The sequence below is a fragment of the Lissotriton helveticus genome, chromosome 9 (assembly GCF_964261635.1).
Source record: "Lissotriton helveticus chromosome 9, aLisHel1.1, whole genome shotgun sequence".
Lineage (NCBI taxonomy): Eukaryota > Metazoa > Chordata > Amphibia > Caudata > Salamandridae > Lissotriton > Lissotriton helveticus.
Genome location: NC_136070.1, coordinates 664,108,558 through 664,127,221, shown reverse-complemented (window position 1 = coordinate 664,127,221; position 18,664 = coordinate 664,108,558). Strand labels below are relative to the sequence as shown.

General features: G+C 43.2%; 1 protein-coding gene across 1 annotated transcript in view; it reads left to right on the top strand.

Moving 5' to 3' along the window:
• SF3B2 (splicing factor 3b subunit 2) overlaps positions 1-18,664 on the top strand; it is a 374,355-nt gene that overhangs the window by 3,214 nt on the left and 352,477 nt on the right. Inside the window, exon 2 of the mRNA XM_078660758.1 lies at positions 15,284-15,330. Coding sequence (XP_078516884.1) covers positions 15,284-15,330 — 47 coding nt within the window. The remainder of the gene's footprint in view (positions 1-15,283; positions 15,331-18,664) is intronic.

Genomic DNA, 18,664 nt, shown 5'->3' with positions numbered 1-18,664 from the left:
CCTCCAGGGAGCAGTGGCCGGGGCATGGGGTAGGCTCAGGGTCCGGTGGCTCTGCCCGTCGCTGCCTCCTTCTGGCGATGTGGCATCCTGGGCCCGCGGGAGGACGAGATCTCCGCTCCGGGAGGTAGACATCCACTGGGAAGTGGGATCCACCCAGGAAGGAGGGATCTTGTTGAAGAGATCCTCCAAGAAAGGGCACGGCTCAAATATCGAGCAGGGAGCGAGTCTCTAACCAGAGAGACGTGTATTCCTCTGGGAAAAGAGATCCATCCGGGGAAGGGGGATCTAGCAGCGAAAAATGGATCAGCGCGGCATCTGTGGAGATGGATCTACCGGGGAAGGAGGGGTATAAGGAGAGATAAATGTATTGGGTGCATAACCTCTTGGGGGCAGGAATCACGAAGTACAGCAGCGAGGGAGGGAACTCTATGTAGGGAACCGAAGAGCGAGGGGCGGCATCACGTCCTGTGCGGGATCCCTCCCTGCAGATCCCGGAGAGACCAGCCAGTCCGGGAGGAGGAGCCGATCCTCTGAGAGATCAGCAAATCCAGGCTCAGATCCTTTCCCGCAGAGCCTGGAAAGAGTACAGCCGGTGCAACCAGGGGAGAATAGCAGATCCCGGGAAGAGAACACCCGATCGCAGAGATCCTAGCAGCAGAACGGCTTTGACGCGGCGGGGATTCATCAACAGATCCAGACAGATCCTTCTAGCAGAGGAAGGGGGCACTAGGTCCGGCCCGCGAGCGGTGATCTGCTCCCGGCAGAGACCAGAACATCTAGGCTGGGATTGCCTGTGGGGAGTTGATACCGTGAGATCAGCCGATGTAGGCGGAGTCCTTTTTACAGACCGTGGAAGGTGTGGGCAGCTTTTCGTTGAGAGATTCAAATGACCCAGATAACAGCAGGTCTCTCCGGGTGGAGAAGGCTTGGATTTTGCGGAGGAGGGAGTGCTGCTCCCGGGAGGGCGATCCCAGCACAGCCTGGCTGCTTCTGGCTGGGCAGCCCTAGCTGCAGCGGCCGGGTCTACAGACTCCAGCGCCCTTAACTGCAGCAGCCCGCCTCTGTCACATCTGTAGAGGGGAGATGGCAATAAAAAATCTTTACAGAGGATAACAAAACAAGACGTCAGCGGTTCTTTCATGTAGTTGCTTCCCTGTGAAATGGATCCAAAAAGAGAACAATCCCACGAGTGGTGCGCGCGCCACAGCGAGACATGTGCTTTCAATTACCGCGCCCGGGCATGATAATTGAAACCACATGACGGCCGGTGCTCGTAACAGACACCAATAGGCCGTGGGCGAAGCAATGAGCCAGCCTTTGGCCAATTGCGTGCGGTCTTTTATAAAAAGACGCACGCAAAGGCCAATAGCGGGTCACAAAAGGAAAAGCACACGCACAAGCATGTGCGATTCCTAGGTCAGCTTGTAAAACCCAATTTTTAGCTACTGTCTCGTGCTGCGCACTGCACTGCTAGGCGCGAAGCCTAAAAAAACATAACTCCATGCTCTGGTTCTCTATCTAAAATGATGTGAAATGAATAGCTCCATTTTGAGTAGAGTGTCTCCCACATGGTCCATCGGAGATGGTTGTGGCCAGGTTGTACCTATGCAAGCACTGAAGCCTCAAAGGATCGATTCTGTGTGGGTTTGTAGACAGACTAAGCTTGCACCCGGTACCTTAGTACAGTCAAGTGAGCTTGTTGCTCCCCGCAGTCCACACAGTAGATGTGTGGGAGGGCCACTTGCGTCTGCAAGGGACATTCAAGGATTGGGTGTAAGCAAGGTTAGGTTTGTGCCTGAAACAAAAATATAATCATGCACACATTGACACATGCCCCAGTGATTTACTGCACAAAAGGGGGATGGGGTGCACGCACTGCCAACCCTTTCATCCATGTGCAAAGTCTGCCTGCTGCCTTGCTGAATATGAGTTATACAAAAATCCGTTCAGGAAGGGGGAATTGTGAGTGGTAAAACAATCATGCAACTTATCAGTCGGTCTCTGCGCATTGAACTCAGGTGGGACTGCTTTCCTCAGCGCAGCGCTCCAAAAGGCAACAGAAAATAAGACGAGTCATATGTTTTTCCATTCAGCACTCTGAGGTAAATTTAACTGCATATAAGCGATAAGGACAAATACATATGTCATAGAAATTGTAAATATCAAAATGTATGGGGACACAAAGTACAAAAGTGAATTTTAGCAACACACCAGTAAACTGATCGAAATGCTCAGTCAAGAGTGCTTTTGTCTTTGCTATGTGCCGTTAAGATTTTATTTCTCACTTCCTACCTTTGTGGGTTAATCAAGTATATTTGTTAAAGCATTTCGTACTTTATTTTTTAATTATCTCGCAGTCAGGTAGATAATGTAGATGCTTTTATAGAAATAAATACCTTCATACGGTTAAAATGTGATGGGGTGACAGTCTCATGTTACAACTACAGCTGTTTTAATGAACTTGTGGTTAGGCTGTTTGTATTCATTTATTCAGGTAGTGTAGTGATTGGGGAAAGTAATGTCTTCTAATCTTGTTTAAAAACATCTGTAGCAGGAGTAAACATATTAGATTAAAAGCACACCAACCTCTTCGCTGGCTCAGTTGCTTCAGACTAAAAGTATAACAACTGCAATCTCGTATAAAAATTATTGACTTTCCAGGCTACCACAAGCCTGAAGCCTTCCTCAGTAGGGTGGGCTGCAGCCTGCTGGGAACTCCCCCCCGCATTGGCGGCCTCTCACACGTCATCCACCAGAGATTTATTTCACTTCATCACTGGGGTTTCCGGAAAGACACAAGGCCTGGGCCTGACGGGCTAACCTGCTATGACTTTTGTACTCATTCGGGGAGCCGGTGGGGGCACATATGTGCAAGGCCGGGCTTGAAAAACAGCGGTATAAACGTAATTCTGCATCTCTATCAATCAGGCTAATTTGGCGATTTAATACATCTGCATTTATTAACTGAGGTATCTCTGATTTAACTTGCTTAATTTAGATTTGTTATGAATAGTGGCACCAGCTGACTCTGCGCCAGCTCATTTGGCTTGTGAAGGTGGGGAGAATGTAAAACAGCACACAAAGACAAATATGCACACAATAAGAACAAATATTATCAAAAAAGTGGGGCACTTAAATGAGGTTTGAGATAAATGCACTATAAAATACCAAGCATTTGCAATGCAATTGGTCTCGCATTATTAAAGTTTGAGCTATTGGTGTTGCATTATTTAGCAATGCCAATAGCTCAAACTTTAATAATGCGAAACCTATTGCATTGCAAATGCTTGTTTTATTTTACTGGAAAGACAATCTCATTGTGTTTTAATCCAGACCTGGGCTTTTCATAAATACTTTATTAATGCTAAATTAATAAATGCATCGCATGGCCTGTGAAAAATCAGGTTATTTCCTTTGAACTCATAACTTTTCTTACAGGAACCATACGCTGATGAAAAAAATGAATTTAGGGACACAATGTACTTATTACTGTATTAGGTAAACCAGCCAAATTAGGATAAAGTCAGATCTGACAAATCATCGACTGAGAATAAACTCAATTTCACCGTTGACTGGTGTTTTGAAGACGTGCTGAATGCTCTCAGATGGTACATGTTAGAAAGTTGGTTGCCTTTCCGAGAGACCTAAGCGATTCTCTCATTGTTCATTAAATCAGTCGCAAACTAACCAGACAAGACTGCAAGAACATTCAGTTTCACGAGAATACTGCAATGGCGCCAAGGGTGTTCTGATGAAAGGAATCCTGTGCAATTTAAACTCCTGCGATGCTATTCTGCACCTAGGCGTGCCTTCCTTCCCACCACAGTATTTCACATCCCATTAGCAAACACTAGATGGATCTAATGCTTCTAATTGCTTTTATCCGAGTAATATTAGTTCAATATTAAAGTTGGAGATATGTTCTGATTCCTTTCATCTTTAAGTTGGTTCCTACAAAGGCAGAAAAGAAAGTGGTTAGTGACATGTAAAGATAATGAGCAATATATAAAAGGCCTAACTTGTTCTAGACTTTATTACGCCTAAAGGTGAACCATTATCAAATCTCCTGAACCATTCGTTAATTAATTTATTTATTACTTAATTCGTAATATATGGAACGCATCGCTTTTCACTAAACATTATGGGTCAGATCGAGGAAGCCCGTGCTCACACTTTAAATGATCAAAAAATAAATAGAAACATCTTTGCTAAAAAAGTAATATAACATGTCGGGTAAAGAAAGAGAGAAGTGAACGTCAAACTGCTTGTGAAAAACAGTGTGCACACATCCAAAGGCTGCGCACCTGTACAAATATACACTCACAGTGCTCCAAAATAGCACAAATTGAACATGTACTCAACACCCCCCACTCTCTCTTCCACCACACCGCGGATTGTGAACATGGACTTATCGCAAAGAGTGCAGGCAACCAAGAAATGAATGTTGCAATACTATGAGACTGGTCATTAACAATTAGAAGGAAATACTGTAACAGTTACAGCTTTGCATGTAGAAGAGGGAACGCTCATGACTAGAGGACAAATGGCTGAGACTCCATTAAATCAAGCAAACAAATCCCGCCGCCGCCCTTACTTACCTACCTCCGGCCACAGAAACGCTGTGACGCACACCGCAAGTCGGCCTGGAGCGCGCCTCGGCAGAGACGCGGGAGGACAGGAGCGTGACGCGCGTGAACGTTGACGTTCCCGCGCGTTCACGGACCTGAGTCGGCTCGTTCACAGGTCTGGAGCTGCTCGTTCACAGCTCTCACTCCCTTGGCAGGGAGGAAGGTGACTATAGTCTCGCTGGCGGGAGCGCTTCGCGCTCCAACGCCAGCTCGACCTAAAAAAGCAAGAGGGGCACCTTACAAATAAACGTGTTTTTCCGGGATAAATAATTCAGAGAAGAAGAGAAAACTTGAAAGACCCAGCCACCGTGAACGGTCCGATGCGCCCTGGGCAGGTTGCCCTTTCAAGGAGAGCCACAGAGTGGTTTGAAGGGCCGGAAGAGGAGAAATCTGACTAGGTCGGGGTTAACTTCACAGTGGGAGGAGAGATGGGAACAAAGGCGGGGAAAGTGATGGAAAACGAAAGATAGCTGAAGGATTTGCACATAATCACACGACTGCAAATAATATTGTAACTAAACAGGAACGATCGCCTGCGGCCTAAACAGAGTTTTAAAATGTCGGAGATTTACCTGGGGAGCAGAGGCGGCTCCGTGGTCACTGTGTCGCAAAGGGAACAAGGCTGCAAGCTCGGCTCGCGCTCGCCTAACGCTTCTCCTTCCTACGCCGTACTGCGATACTGAATGCATGAGCATTCGCCCTAATCTGACCACAGACGTAATCCTCACACGACACACCCACAGATGGGAGGCGACACAGTACTCTGTCGCGACACGCACTTTGGAAAGGTCTGATTTATAAGGTCCCAAAGGCGAGACCTATTGGCTATGCCAATGCTTGTTTATTTTCTGTTCTTGCTTAAGGGGTTGAGCCCTTCATTCTATCTGGGTAGTGCCATGATAGTTTACTGCATGTGCCCTCGCCACTGTAGTTCCTAAAACAGATAGGGTTAAACAGTCATCAGCCTTGCCGTACCTTCCATCAGTACAGTTGTCAGATTAGCTCTTTCAGGCCACCAAATTCTGTATATTTGAACAATATAAATCCTTGTGAACTTTCCTATTGCTGAAAGAAATGTTTTCAACAATAGCTCCATAATTTGCGCCAGTATATATTTACGTGTGCATTTTGTACAGTGCTCTGTTGTACTTCTTGGCTACTAGAGAGCCGGGTGCACTTTGAAATGAAATTCCAAGATTGTGGAATAGCAGGGGTGCTGTCGCTAATTCACCACTCCTGTCAGGCCATCATGAACTGCCTGTTGGGTCTCTTCAGAAGTCCTGTGGCACAATAGGATTTTAATCAGACTTAAGCCCAAGCATTTGGAACTATTTGTCTCCTGTCACTTGAAACTGCTTTCTTGGTAAAATTGGTTCCTTGTTTGCTGTCTGTGAGCCACATTAGTGAGTTTTTGACCCTTTGCTTTTCAGAACTCCACAGTCTTCCATCAGGACAAATACAATTTCTCTGGAGATCGATCACTACACCAGCATTTGGTGCTTACGTTTTTTTAAACCAGAATAGGAACCAAGAAGTTTGTTCTTATCACCAATTCTTAGTCCAAGATAGCTAGTAATGGTGCAAGCATTGCCGCCCTTCATTGCCAGATTGTCTGTGTACAATCCACTAAAGCCAATAGACTTTTTCTTCTCCTGAAATGTGCCCATCTGAGAAATATGTAGAGTAACAACAACATAGACTAGCCTGAACATCCTGCCAGCACTTCATTTTTTAGACTTTTTCACAAGGTAGTGCAAATTCTGACATTAATGTCTTTGATCTGTTTGCTTAAGTGATCTGCAGCCTGCTGCCTTACCTTTTAGACCTGGCTTGTCTGAATTACCTCATGTCATACTTTTTTCTATACAGTACAATAAGATAATTCGAGAGAGTCTGCTTTGGGTCAGCTTACTTAAGCCGTTGGCTTCTTGTTTTTTGTTCTTCTTGCTACGTATAGGTTAAAGTTTTAAAGAGACCTCTTGTCATTAATAATTAAGGCTCCGTTTTCTGTTTTAACTGATTTTTTACAGATAAATACAGACAGAAAACCATTTATTTTCTTGTCTGTATTTATTTTTAAATATGGATAAAAACGGAATTTTGCTGATTTTGAGTAATTCTAAATACACTTTGCCATGACTGCCAGGCCAATACTGAGTGGATTGATAGTTAAGGGGGTTAAAAAAGAAATCAATTTTGGTGAAGAGGTTTATTAAACACAGTAGATATGCACAAAGTTGGTCATGAAATGTGCATATATTCATATAAGTGCATTGATTTATCTTCTGTGGGTGCACACAGCAATGAAACCTGGCAGGCATTCAAACGTGACTGCATATTTATCGGTGAAGTAAATGCGGAAATATACCAGTTTCAGCTTTACTTTTTTCACAAAACCCATAAAAAATATGGATAAATGCATATAAAGTTAACAAAAAATAAATATGGATAAATACAGACGGAAATGACAAAAAAATAAATACCATTACAACCGGAAGCCCTATTAATAATTGATAAAGTGCAATAGGAAGTATAATGAAGTTCAGCCTTTGGGCCTTATGTATTTTCTAAAGTTTTTCATTATGTGGATGGGTGGTCCTTCAACCTCATGGCATTTTGTGAAAGGATACATTGGCCAGTTACTGTTCTCAGTAGATGTTGGTATTGGGGCTGCAAACAGTCACAAACCTTACTCGCTCATAATCTCTGCTGTCTGATTTACCAGTCACTCTCCTGTCCTATACATGCCCCCTCCTGATCTCTCCACTCCAGAGTCCTTCACACTGTAAGTGTTAGTAATGCTCCTGAAGGTATCAGAGTCCTCATGTTTATACAGATTGATACAGTGTGTGAAAGAATTGCTCAAGAAGAAACCTAGTCATGCGTTGTTAAAACAAGTGTGGTAAGCACAGTGAGGGTACATTATATTTTCATGAAACGCTTAATACGCTAAGGAAGAACATAGTATACAAACAATAAAAATTCATCTTTTTGAAAGTGAAGCTTTTGTTTAGATGTATTAGTTTGTTAATATCCAGTATTGTGATTTCTGAAGTAAGGGGACTTATAAAAAAAACAAGCATTTGCAATGCAATAGGTCTCGCATCAGGAAAGTTTGAGCTATTGGTATTGTAAATGACAATTTTTTTATTTATGTGTTAGTTATGAAAATAGCGAAATTAATAGCTTTGTCATTTACAATGCCAATAGTTTTAACTTTCGCGAATGTGACACCTATAGCATTTGTAATGCAATATGTGGTGTATTTACGTGACTTAGATGTATTGATATTACAAATAGCAAAGGCTTTTAATTTTTTAAAATAATTTATACTTAAATAAAAGTTATTGTAATTTATAATGGCAATAGCTTAAAGTTTTGTAAATAACTTTTGTGAAGATTATGTTCAGTGTATTTTATTGTGACGAAAATCCAAGAACAGAAGTGAAATAATAACATCTTTTTGTGACATCTGTAATAAAGCTTGAAACATTGGGAGAACATATTTGAACCAGATGTTGATGAATGGTTGCACAGATTGATGCTGTGGTGGTGCGATAGATGGATAGAGTGAGGGCGCTAGATGGATAGAGTGAGGGCGCTAGATGGATAGAGTGAGGGCGCTAGATGGATAGAGTGAGGGCGCTAGATGGATAGAGTGAGGGCGCTAGATGGATAGAGTGAGGGCGCTAGATGGATAGAGTGAGGGTGCTAGATGGATAGAGTGAGGGCGCTAGATGGATAGAGTGAGGGCGCTAGATGGATAGAGTGAGGGCGCTAGATGGATAGAGTGAGGGCGCTAGATGGATAGAGTGAGGGCGCTAGATGGATAGAGTGAGGGCGCTAGATGGATAGAGTGAGGGCGCTAGATGGATAGAGTGAGGGCGCTAGATGGATAGAGTGAGGGCGCTAGATAGAGTGAGGGCGCTAGATAGAGTGAGGGCGCTAGATAGAGTGAGGGCGCTAGATAGAGTGAGGGCGCTAGATAGAGTGAGGGCGCTAGATAGAGTGAGGGCGCTAGATAGAGTGAGGGCGCTAGATAGAGTGAGGGCGCTAGATAGAGTGAGGGCAATAGATAGATAGAGTGAGGGCAATAGATAGATAGAGTGAGGGCAATAGATAGATAGAGTGAGGGCAATAGATAGATAGAGTGAGGGCAATAGATAGATAGAGTGAGGGCAATAGATAGATAGAGTGAGGGCAATAGATAGATAGAGTGAGGGCAATAGATAGATAGAGTGAGGGCAATAGATAGATAGAGTGAGGGCAATAGATAGATAGAGTGAGGGCAATAGATAGATAGAGTGAGGGCAATAGATAGATAGAGTGAGGGCAATAGATAGATATAGATAGAGTGAGGGCAATAGATATAGATAGATAGAAAAATACACGCTGATACGTAAGACATTTTTGTAGATATGGGTCCTTTCATTACACACGGTAGGCCCTTTAAAGAGGGCAAGGTAAAGACAAACAAGCAGGAAGTGGGATAAGGGAGGAGGTGGCAAATGGTGAGCACTTTCGCGGCTGCTTTGATGTTCTCAGTGGCCACGCGGCTCACTGAGAACATCAAAGCGACCGTGAAAGTGTTCCCAAAGGCTGCAGGCTGACAAATGGTGCGCGCACCCGGCGCACATGCACTGTACCTTATCCGCCTGCAGCCTTTGGGAGCACTTTTGAAAGCCCCTTACTAAACTCTCGCAGAGCAGCGCATGCGCGTTGGCTCAACGAGACCTAAAAAGCACCAAATGGCGAGTAATAATGGATGCCGTTAAGAGTGTGATGTCCCGACCTCACCTATACCAGAAATCATGAAAAGGGGCACTAATGGGAAAAATAGAACAAGAAGTGCCAGGAAAAGCTGTAATTGGGAGGAAATCTGTGGGTGCGGCAATCAACAGGAGGTAAGAGGTGGCAAGCAGTGACGGGGGAGGATTAGGGCAGGCATCATCAAATGCGGGCGTGATTCACTCTGATGGAGTCGACAGTACAAAATAATAAAGTACATTTTCAGGTGCCCAGGCACAAATAGGAAGCAGTACTTGCTTCAGGCTCCACCGCTGGGATTCACAAGGAACTCCACGAGGAAGCTAGAGGCGCCGCCCAATAAAAGCAAGGAATGTAGAGTGGCATGGGAGCCAAGTAAATGTAAGTAATGGGCGGGCTCTACTCCACTAAAAAAAAAAATGGCAATGTCTTTTATTTATGTGTTGGTTTTTAAAACATAAATAAAAGGCATTGTCATTTACAATGCCAATAGGTTAAACTCTCGCAAATGCGAGACCTATTGCATTGCAAATGCTTGTTTTTAATGTAGTTGTCTGTGAAGTTCCACTTGCAAGTCATGGAGCTCGCCCAGGTCAAGCAGAATCTGTGGTGTTTCTAGACAACTGAAACAGCCAATTGTTTTATGACCATTTCTTGCAGGGGCTTCACAAAAAACAACCACGAGGACTGACAGGGGAGACCCCTCAGCAATCCTGCATATTAATGTTTTAGGAGAAAGGATAGTTGTAAACATACTAGGCGTGACCGTCTGGACAAGATTGGACAAAACCAAAGAAAAACAGCAGTCTTTTCCACGTTTGGGGTGTCTTTAAAGCCCTAGCCTAGCAACATTTCATCCACATATAAAGCACCATAAAGAGATCAAGCATAATTGGCATCACAATGTTTGCCTCATCCACTATTTAGGACACATTTTAAAAAACATTCAGCAGAACAATATACATTTGAGACGTGAGGGTCCAAAACAATCATTTTGGTAAGTGCAACAGCCCAGGAAATTGAACAGAGACAATCAAGTTGGACTTCAGGGTCTCTTACAAATATTCATCCTTCGAATACTGATAGCCGTTTTAAGTATTACAGAGAGAAAAGGCTTTAATCACAAATGTGTTATTGTTTGTATTTTCGAATTTATATAGAGAGGAACCTAGAATGCTGATATCAGAGTTTAAGATCTAAAAATGCAGCAGAGTGAGGAGGATATTGTGCAGCTCTTATTTCCACCTTAAACTCAGTGAGAGGAGGTGACGGCAAATGTTACTCCATGGAACACACAGGAATGTATCGAAGGCAGTATAGACTACACCATGCTAAACCTAACACAGTATGTTGTGACAATCTCAAGAACATGGGAACATGCTGCAACACCGACATATCAAGCACTCTGAATCTGCACTCTGAATCTGCACTCTGAATCTGCACTCTGCAACTGCACTCTGCAACTGCACTCTGCAACTGCACTCTGCAACTGCACTCTGCAACTGCACTCTGCAACTGCACTCTGCAACTGCACTCTGCAACTGCACTCTGCACATTTGAATCTGGGCCGGTAGGGCTACTTCGTTATGGAGAGGGCGGATCCACCCTGTCCTCTCAACCAGGAAGTGACAGAGAACAGCCCCCTTTAAACATGGTAGTAGGGGAGTTCTGAGTAAGTGACAGAGCAATAAGTTGGGTCTATCCCCGAGTACGCTCTAAGTGACACCCAGTGTAAAAGTGTGGGGCTTTTCTGTTTTAAGTGAGAGGGGTCAGTCTATGAACAACTAAAAAGAAGAGTATTGCTGGGGTGCTTTGGGGACACTTCATTGTACTACTGTTAGAGGCCCATCTCCTAGGACTACTGAAGCATTGAAACCCTGTGTGCTATAAGATGCCCGGAGGGTGTAACACCATACTTAGGCAAAACAGGCATCGACCAGTCTAAGTATAAACTAAACTCTGGGATGGAGCCCTTTCACTAGATCTGAAGGTTTCATAAGTTTCTCTACAAACAGAACGTATCAAAGCATAACTTTGGATTTGCTCAGTTGAGCTCCGCATAAACCCAGTGCGCTTTTCCGTCCATGGAACTGCTCACATTGGGTTTGCTACATTGTGAATTGATAGCACGCCACTTAGAACTTTAGAGCTTAGTTTTCAGTCCGCTGCATATCATTTAATTCTTTGGAATTTCATGCTATAAGTACACAAGTAAGGTAAATTCAATGTTGTTAGTTCCCAGTTAAGTCTTACCAGTTCTGCAATAAAAATTCCATAAAGCAACATGTTACGTAGTTCTGAACAAAGCGTGTGGAATTCACATTTTTGCATCTAAAGTAAGAAATCCAAGTTAAAACAAAGGGAATAACATTTACTATTGGGCAGCAGTAAAGAATGAGAACCATAATGATACACGCCCTCTAATTTCTAGTTGTAGCAAGAAGCTATGCAGGATGTAGATACCCTACGTGGAATACTTGTAGCTTACAGCCCATAGAGGAAAGCTGTGCTGAGGTGGCATTCCTTGGTGTGATACCTAGTAAAAGGAAGTGTAGTTCACTTTTAAATGTTTTCTGTACATCTCATTCATATTTGCCCTGTTGTCGTTGCTGTGCAGTATGTATATTTTTAGTGGACATTAAGTAATCAGAACTCTAGCGATGAACCTACAAGTAAACATGAATTGCAAACTGTACATGAGGAACATAGTTTGATTAAGGGAAATGGGATAATGGAAGAAAAGAGGAAGAAAGAATGTGAAGTCAGAGTGGGGCGGGGGAAAGGAGGCGGGGAAGAGCTCTTTGAAATGTGAAGCTCTCGGCAAGGGGGGAGGAGAAGTGAGCAGATCCCTTTGAAGCACGCACGGCCTCGCGGCCGTGAAAGAAGTGTGAACAAGCAACAAATGGCTTTCATGTGGTGATGCGAGGCAGGCAGATAGAAGCGCGTTCACAAGACCACATGCACTTCTGGAAATCCGCATTTTTCAGAGCTTAGTTTAGCTCTTAGTTTAGCCCCAATAGTCTCGTCCTATTCAGTCTCGTCCTATTCATTCCTTGCGGAATGGAATAGGACGAGACCTAAAAAGTTGGAGGAGTTGAATAATCTGATGGATACTGGTTGGGAGTTCCATACCTTGGGTGCATGCATGGCATGAGAAACATCAGGCAGTGGATGACATTTTTTTTAAAACATTTGACTTGAAGTTGAGGTTTAGTCTTGTATCTGTATCGGACCTCCCAGGGATGGTCTGTTTTTCAAAGAGATACTTGGGTGGTACTCTGGTGTAGTGCCTTTAAGATTAAATAGAGAATCTTGTAGCTATATCGTGCCTCAACTGGGTGATATTTTAATGAGGAAAGGACTGGTAAGATAGTCGTATTTGCAGCAGTGTGATACAAGCCTTGTTGCAGCATACATACCGCTTTTCGCGATTCAAAGCTTTTCTTTGAAAGTCTAATATGGAGATAATTTCCATACCAGAGGCCCTAAAGAATTGCACGTAGATTTTAAGTCATTTGGTGTTTGGAAAGGTTTAATTTACAAAGAAGTCCGAGTTGAAAGAAAGCTCAACTGTCAGATTCCAGAAGATGGCTTTAAGGTTGAGTTGTCACCCCACCCCCTCCCCAATAACTCTGCGATGTCCTCCTTTGTTCTTCAATTCCCAGTCATTGCATGCATCTTAGACTGCTTTTCAGCCTACATCTACACTTGCTTTCCCATCCAAATGCTCCTCTTTACTATCCCTACACACTGGAGGCAGCTCCGCTCATGATTTACGATCATGCCTTGCACAAATACAGATAAGGCAACTATAAAGCTGTTACAGATACAGACAGGTACTACCTATATACAAGTGACTAGTAATAAGTGTAGCTAAAATAACTGGTTCCTTATTTCCCGAAGTTGCAGGCAGAGGATAATCGGTGACTATCGCCAGCATAACCTAGCATTGGCAGTAGTGTTTAGGACATAGAAATTAAGAAAAATTATTAGAATTTCAAAAGTGCATATGCAGTTAACTATATATTGAAGCCACAATTCTCTATAATCTGGCATGCTCGAAACAATATAGCGGTTGAATACTTTGCTAATGTTATTTTCCACTTTCTGCAAAGGAGTTGTTCAAAGGCATTCTGATTTATTCATATTTCTTTCATATTTCGCGATTGAAGAGTCAATGGTGGACAACTCTGAAACCTAGTGTCTGACTCAGGCGGCCTCTTTTAATAGGCTACGGCACAGCAGCCTGCATCTGGAAGGTACCAATTGCAGCTTTTGAAAACTTCGAGAGCATGCAAATGTGAATCCCACATTTGCTTGTTTAACTCTTGTCCTTAGTAAGTGCAGAATATTAAAATGAAAACTAGCCTTACTGAGTGGGCAATGTGAACAAGCATCGCCTAAGCACCTAGGTCCTGCTTGCATTTTCCGGCATAAGCTAAACCTATTAGGTCTTGTATGGTCTTTCTTGGGCGAGGTGTTCATCAAACTGGTATTTGTTTGGATGGTTGGTTTGTCCCATTTCTGTATACTATTTTTTCAGGCGGTCTTTTTCTTAGACTGAAAATGTGAAATGCCATTTAGTTTGAAATTAAAAGCAGTTGTATTCTTTAATTTTATTTACTTTGCTAACAAGACATTTTAATTATTAATTTATGGCTTTCTTGTTTAGGAAAGTGCATGTTGTTTGGATGCCTTGAACTCACTTGCACATTGAAGTACATTTATTTTACTTTGCTGTCATTATTACATGCTTTGAGGTAAAGGCACCCACACACATTGGCTTTTTAAAAAAAAATATTGGAAGTATTGAACCTTTGTTTGAAAAGTAACTACATTGAATTTAACCATCTGCCACTCAAGCATCATCTTATTACTGTCTGACTTCTTTGATTGTATAGCTTAACTCTACCAATGGAGAGTCTACAGTAAAGGGGCCATGTATAATTAAATAAGGGAAAAAACAATATTTCTTTTGTGAAGTAAAAATCATCAGATGGAACACAACTTAAATGTTGTGAGGTGAAAAATACCAACCCAGATGTTTTATAGTTGTGCATTCTTGACGCATTGAGTATGTTTAATTTCAAAATCTATAAATCGGTTTAAATGTGGAGAGGCAGATATTACCAGTATTGGCATTTTGCAGTCCTTTCCTTATTCAAGTATTCAGTTCTTCAAACAAACCAATTGATGACAAACAGATCTCTCATAAGCAGAGCGTCTTCCCTGTCCTCTTGATCGTGCTATGCATCCTCCCCTACCACCATTTTGTCTAACCTGTAGTCCAACCACTTTTTCTTACCTAGTGTGGCCAATACATGTCAAAGTATGAGTCGAAAAACACCGTCACAAAAAGGACTACAGACCTTTACATATAGTGCTAACTTCAGTGATTAGTATAAAAAATTTGCAGACAAAATGGTTAAAATACTGTCTTTTTCTATTGATAGCTGTTTACCACTAATAATGTTACATTAATAGACATTAGCCTATAAATCAAACCTACTGTTATCTACACCTAGGCTTTTGAAGATGTTTTCCTACTTAATTCCAAGAGCAACTTTTGAAAAGTTTGAATACTCACTTTCAGGTGCCAGATGTTTCAGAATCTCAATATATTACTTTCAATGGCATGTACATAATCTTGTCTCCATGCAGCAACTCTGGTTTTGATCAGATCATAGTTTGACAAAAACACATCTTGTGTTTTGACATGAATACTGAGCGCAATGATATTCCTCACTTGCTGCTGGTTAAAATACTGATTCCCCCACCTGGGTCGCAGAGGCAGATCTCTGATGTAGCCTATTTATGTTTCATAGCTCTCTTTGGCCAGTTACTCATATTACCCCTTGCTTACTTGACCTTCCCCTTTTTTGTTGCAGGAACCAGAGACGAGCTGATTGAGAGGCTCCGAAGCTACACTTTGCAGGTATGTATCATAACCCTGCAAACTTGAAATTCACCTTTTGAATGAGTTGGATGCATGTTAATGATTCTTGCGTCGAAGTGTAGAAATTCTCTGTCTCAATTATAACTAAAAGAAGTGTTTATGTCTGAAAGACATGCACCAGCCATGTTTATTACTTTTTAGAAAAAGACTTACTGCTTTTTTAACACTGCTTGTTGAATATCTAGAGAGCACCGTTGGTGGGAGAAAGGCAGAGTATTCTCTGTGACCAGAAAGAATTGTGCAGTATTATTAAGTAATAAATGCACTAGGGTTACTCCATGTTCCCCCAGGAAATTAGGTTAAATACAATATGTTCCAGAAGGAATTTATTTGTATATACTTACAATTATGTTGGTATAAGAATCTGACTGATGTTGAATTAAACAAAGAGAAATAATTAAGCGTACCATCCGCAAATCTCAAAAAGACAACTTTTAATCCAAAATAATCACACATTACATTAAATGCTCTTTATGTAGGTCTTCAACCGTTAATACATTTTTATCGGTTTTTGGAAAGGATTAGTAATTTCAAACCTTTTGTTCACTGCAATAAATTATTGGATGACTAATTAATTGATCTGTCAGAGGATTGTGTCGTTTATCTCAGTTTATTTCTTTTTGGTCCGGACGATGGCCCTGTTGCATTAGGAGACTGAAACCTCAACATTGATCCTCTCTAACATCAATCAATCCACCTCCATTTTCCTACCAATAAGGATTGGACTTTCTATGGAAGAATTGCTTGACATGTTAAGAGGATACACCGCTCACCATTGGCGTTTACTGATACGGAAATTGACTCACCTGTTCAATGTGGTCCTGTATGAGTTTGGAAAACATTGTACTATGGATCCTACTGGATCAATTGTTAGAGCAAACTGAGATGTGCCACTTAAGGGCAGATCTATATCCATGTCTTCAGTTTGTAGGCAAACGTGAAGGTCATAACCAGGCTGTAGGAAGAAACTAAAAGGGCAATTGAAGGCACCCTAAAGCCAGTAAACGTCGAAGAGCTAAAAGAGTAGATGTCTCAGAAATCCGGAGTACCTGGCTAAGTTGATCATTCCACCGAGAATTAACCCCTTTCTTTTGGAAGAAATCCAAAGCGGGGCACCTAGAACTGAGATCACACTGTTCTCGGTCAAGGTGAGATCCTTGAAGTTGACATAGAGAGCTCATTTGGCGCAGAACAAAGTGAAGCATTATACTCCCAGCATCTCTTGGACATCCAGATATTGGACCTTTCCAACGCTTTAGATGTCAAAGCAATTTAAACTATCTTAAATGACTTTCAGGATGTTTTGCTTCATCTATAGTCTCTGAGTACTCTCTGGTGTATTCACAATCAAAATCGAAGATTCCTACATTCGTTATTTGTAGGAAAGCGCCCCTTTTGGACATGGCCACCTCTGCTTTTTGCCTTGTATTCAATGCATTTTTGACAAAGTGCATTGGGTTCCTGCTATCCAGGTCCCTTGTGCCTGTTCTTTCCCTAAAACTACAGTTGTTCCTCCAATTGGCATTACCTTTGGCGCCCCTGTAAGTCCCTAGTAAATGTTATCCGAGGTACCTTGGCATGGGTACTAAAGAGTCCCTGAGGGCTTCAGCATGTATTGTGCCACCCTAAGGGACTCCTCCCCTATCTTATGCAGACTGCCTTTGCAGGCTGCGTGTCTTGGTGCAAACAAAAGTGAAAACACAACATAGCACTGGGTGCTATGCCTGTAGACACTGCCTGCAGTATAGGTAAGGCACCGCTACATGAGGCCTTACAGCCCTTAGGCAGGGTGCATTATAATACACGTGGACATATCTGCAGGAGCAGATATGCCCCATGGATGTCGAAGTTAATTAAAAGTGACATGGGAAGCCATTTTGAGTGTAAGTGCTGGACACTGGTAAAAAACAAGTTCCTCAGCTACATGATGGCTTCACTTTAAGCAAAGATGTTTGGAATCAAACATCTTGTATTAATAAACCCACATTGATTCCAGTGATGGATTTATTAATACGTGCTCCCAGAGGGCTCCTTAGAGGTGCCACCTGAAAACTTACCAACTACTGTTGTGCTGGCTGACTGGTTCTGACCAGTCTGCCACTACAGATGAATTTCTAACTCCCTTGTGCGAGAGCCCCTGCTCTGAGAAGGTTGGGAGCAAAGCCAGCTCCGGCATAGGGTGTTTGACCCGTAAATTTGCATTCCAGTGCAGGGAAATTTAAAGACCCCCCCCCCCCCTTTGTTATGGGAAGTTGGCTTCCCTCAGAGGTGAAGGGATGCCAACACCCCTTCACCAAGGCCCATTTGGTGCCTGTACAGGCGTGAAAATTAGTTGTCAGTTGTGTTCACCCTCAGGCTAGTTTCACCACTTAGGCGAACTACTTGATGTCGACACGAAAATTAAGTCTGCCATCTTAGTGATGGCAGAATTAGGGACTCTGGGGCAGGTTTATGCCCGTTTCTCACTGGAAGTGGTCATATAGGGGGCATAGTGACCCATGGGGAGTAGCCCATTGGCTACCTTACACTCTCCTAATGCTCTAATTTTTAGGGAAGCCCCCGGCACCAGGAAATCCGATCCTGCCGACCTGAAAGAAGGACACTGTAGAGCCACAAAAGCAAGAACAGAGGACCATTACTGATTCGGCGCTAACCCTGCCAGCCTGTCGACTGACCCGACAGTTGCGCCAAAGGCGAGTCGTCATGCATCTGCTGTCACAAAAAGCTTGGGAGAACTGCCAGCTCTTTACCCAAGACCCAGTTACACCCGTGGAGTAGTGGAGCTGCTTTACTGCGTCCTGCAGGCCCTCTAGAAGAACTGTAAGGACTCATGGCTGTCAAAAACCAGACACCGGAAGGCACCACTGCACCTGTGCCTCCTAGCCCAAGTTGAAATGGGCCAATACTGCCAGCATGGTCCCCTGACCCTCCAGTGAGTTTGCCAACAGTGGACTCTCCGACTCAGCCTTTTTGTGCCTGCCCCCTCACCGCGAGTGTCTCTGCCCCCCGAAAATCAGACGCCTAAGGGCACACTTGCTCCTGGCTGCCCCTACCTGAGGAAAAGGGACCCAAAGGTGTCCTTGCGTCCCTGAGCATTGTGGGACCCCGCCTCCTTGTTGGTTCAGCCAGGCTGGTCCCCCAGTTCCAGTTTGCCGCCTCTTTGTGGTCGGACCGATCCCCATAGACTTACACGGGGCACCCGACAATTAAAATCGCCACTCTACCCACCCACCCCAGTGCTGCCCTAGGTGCCCTGTTGGTGCTGCCTTGGACCCTGTCCCTTACTCATCTTCAGTTCAGAAGATTGGTCCTG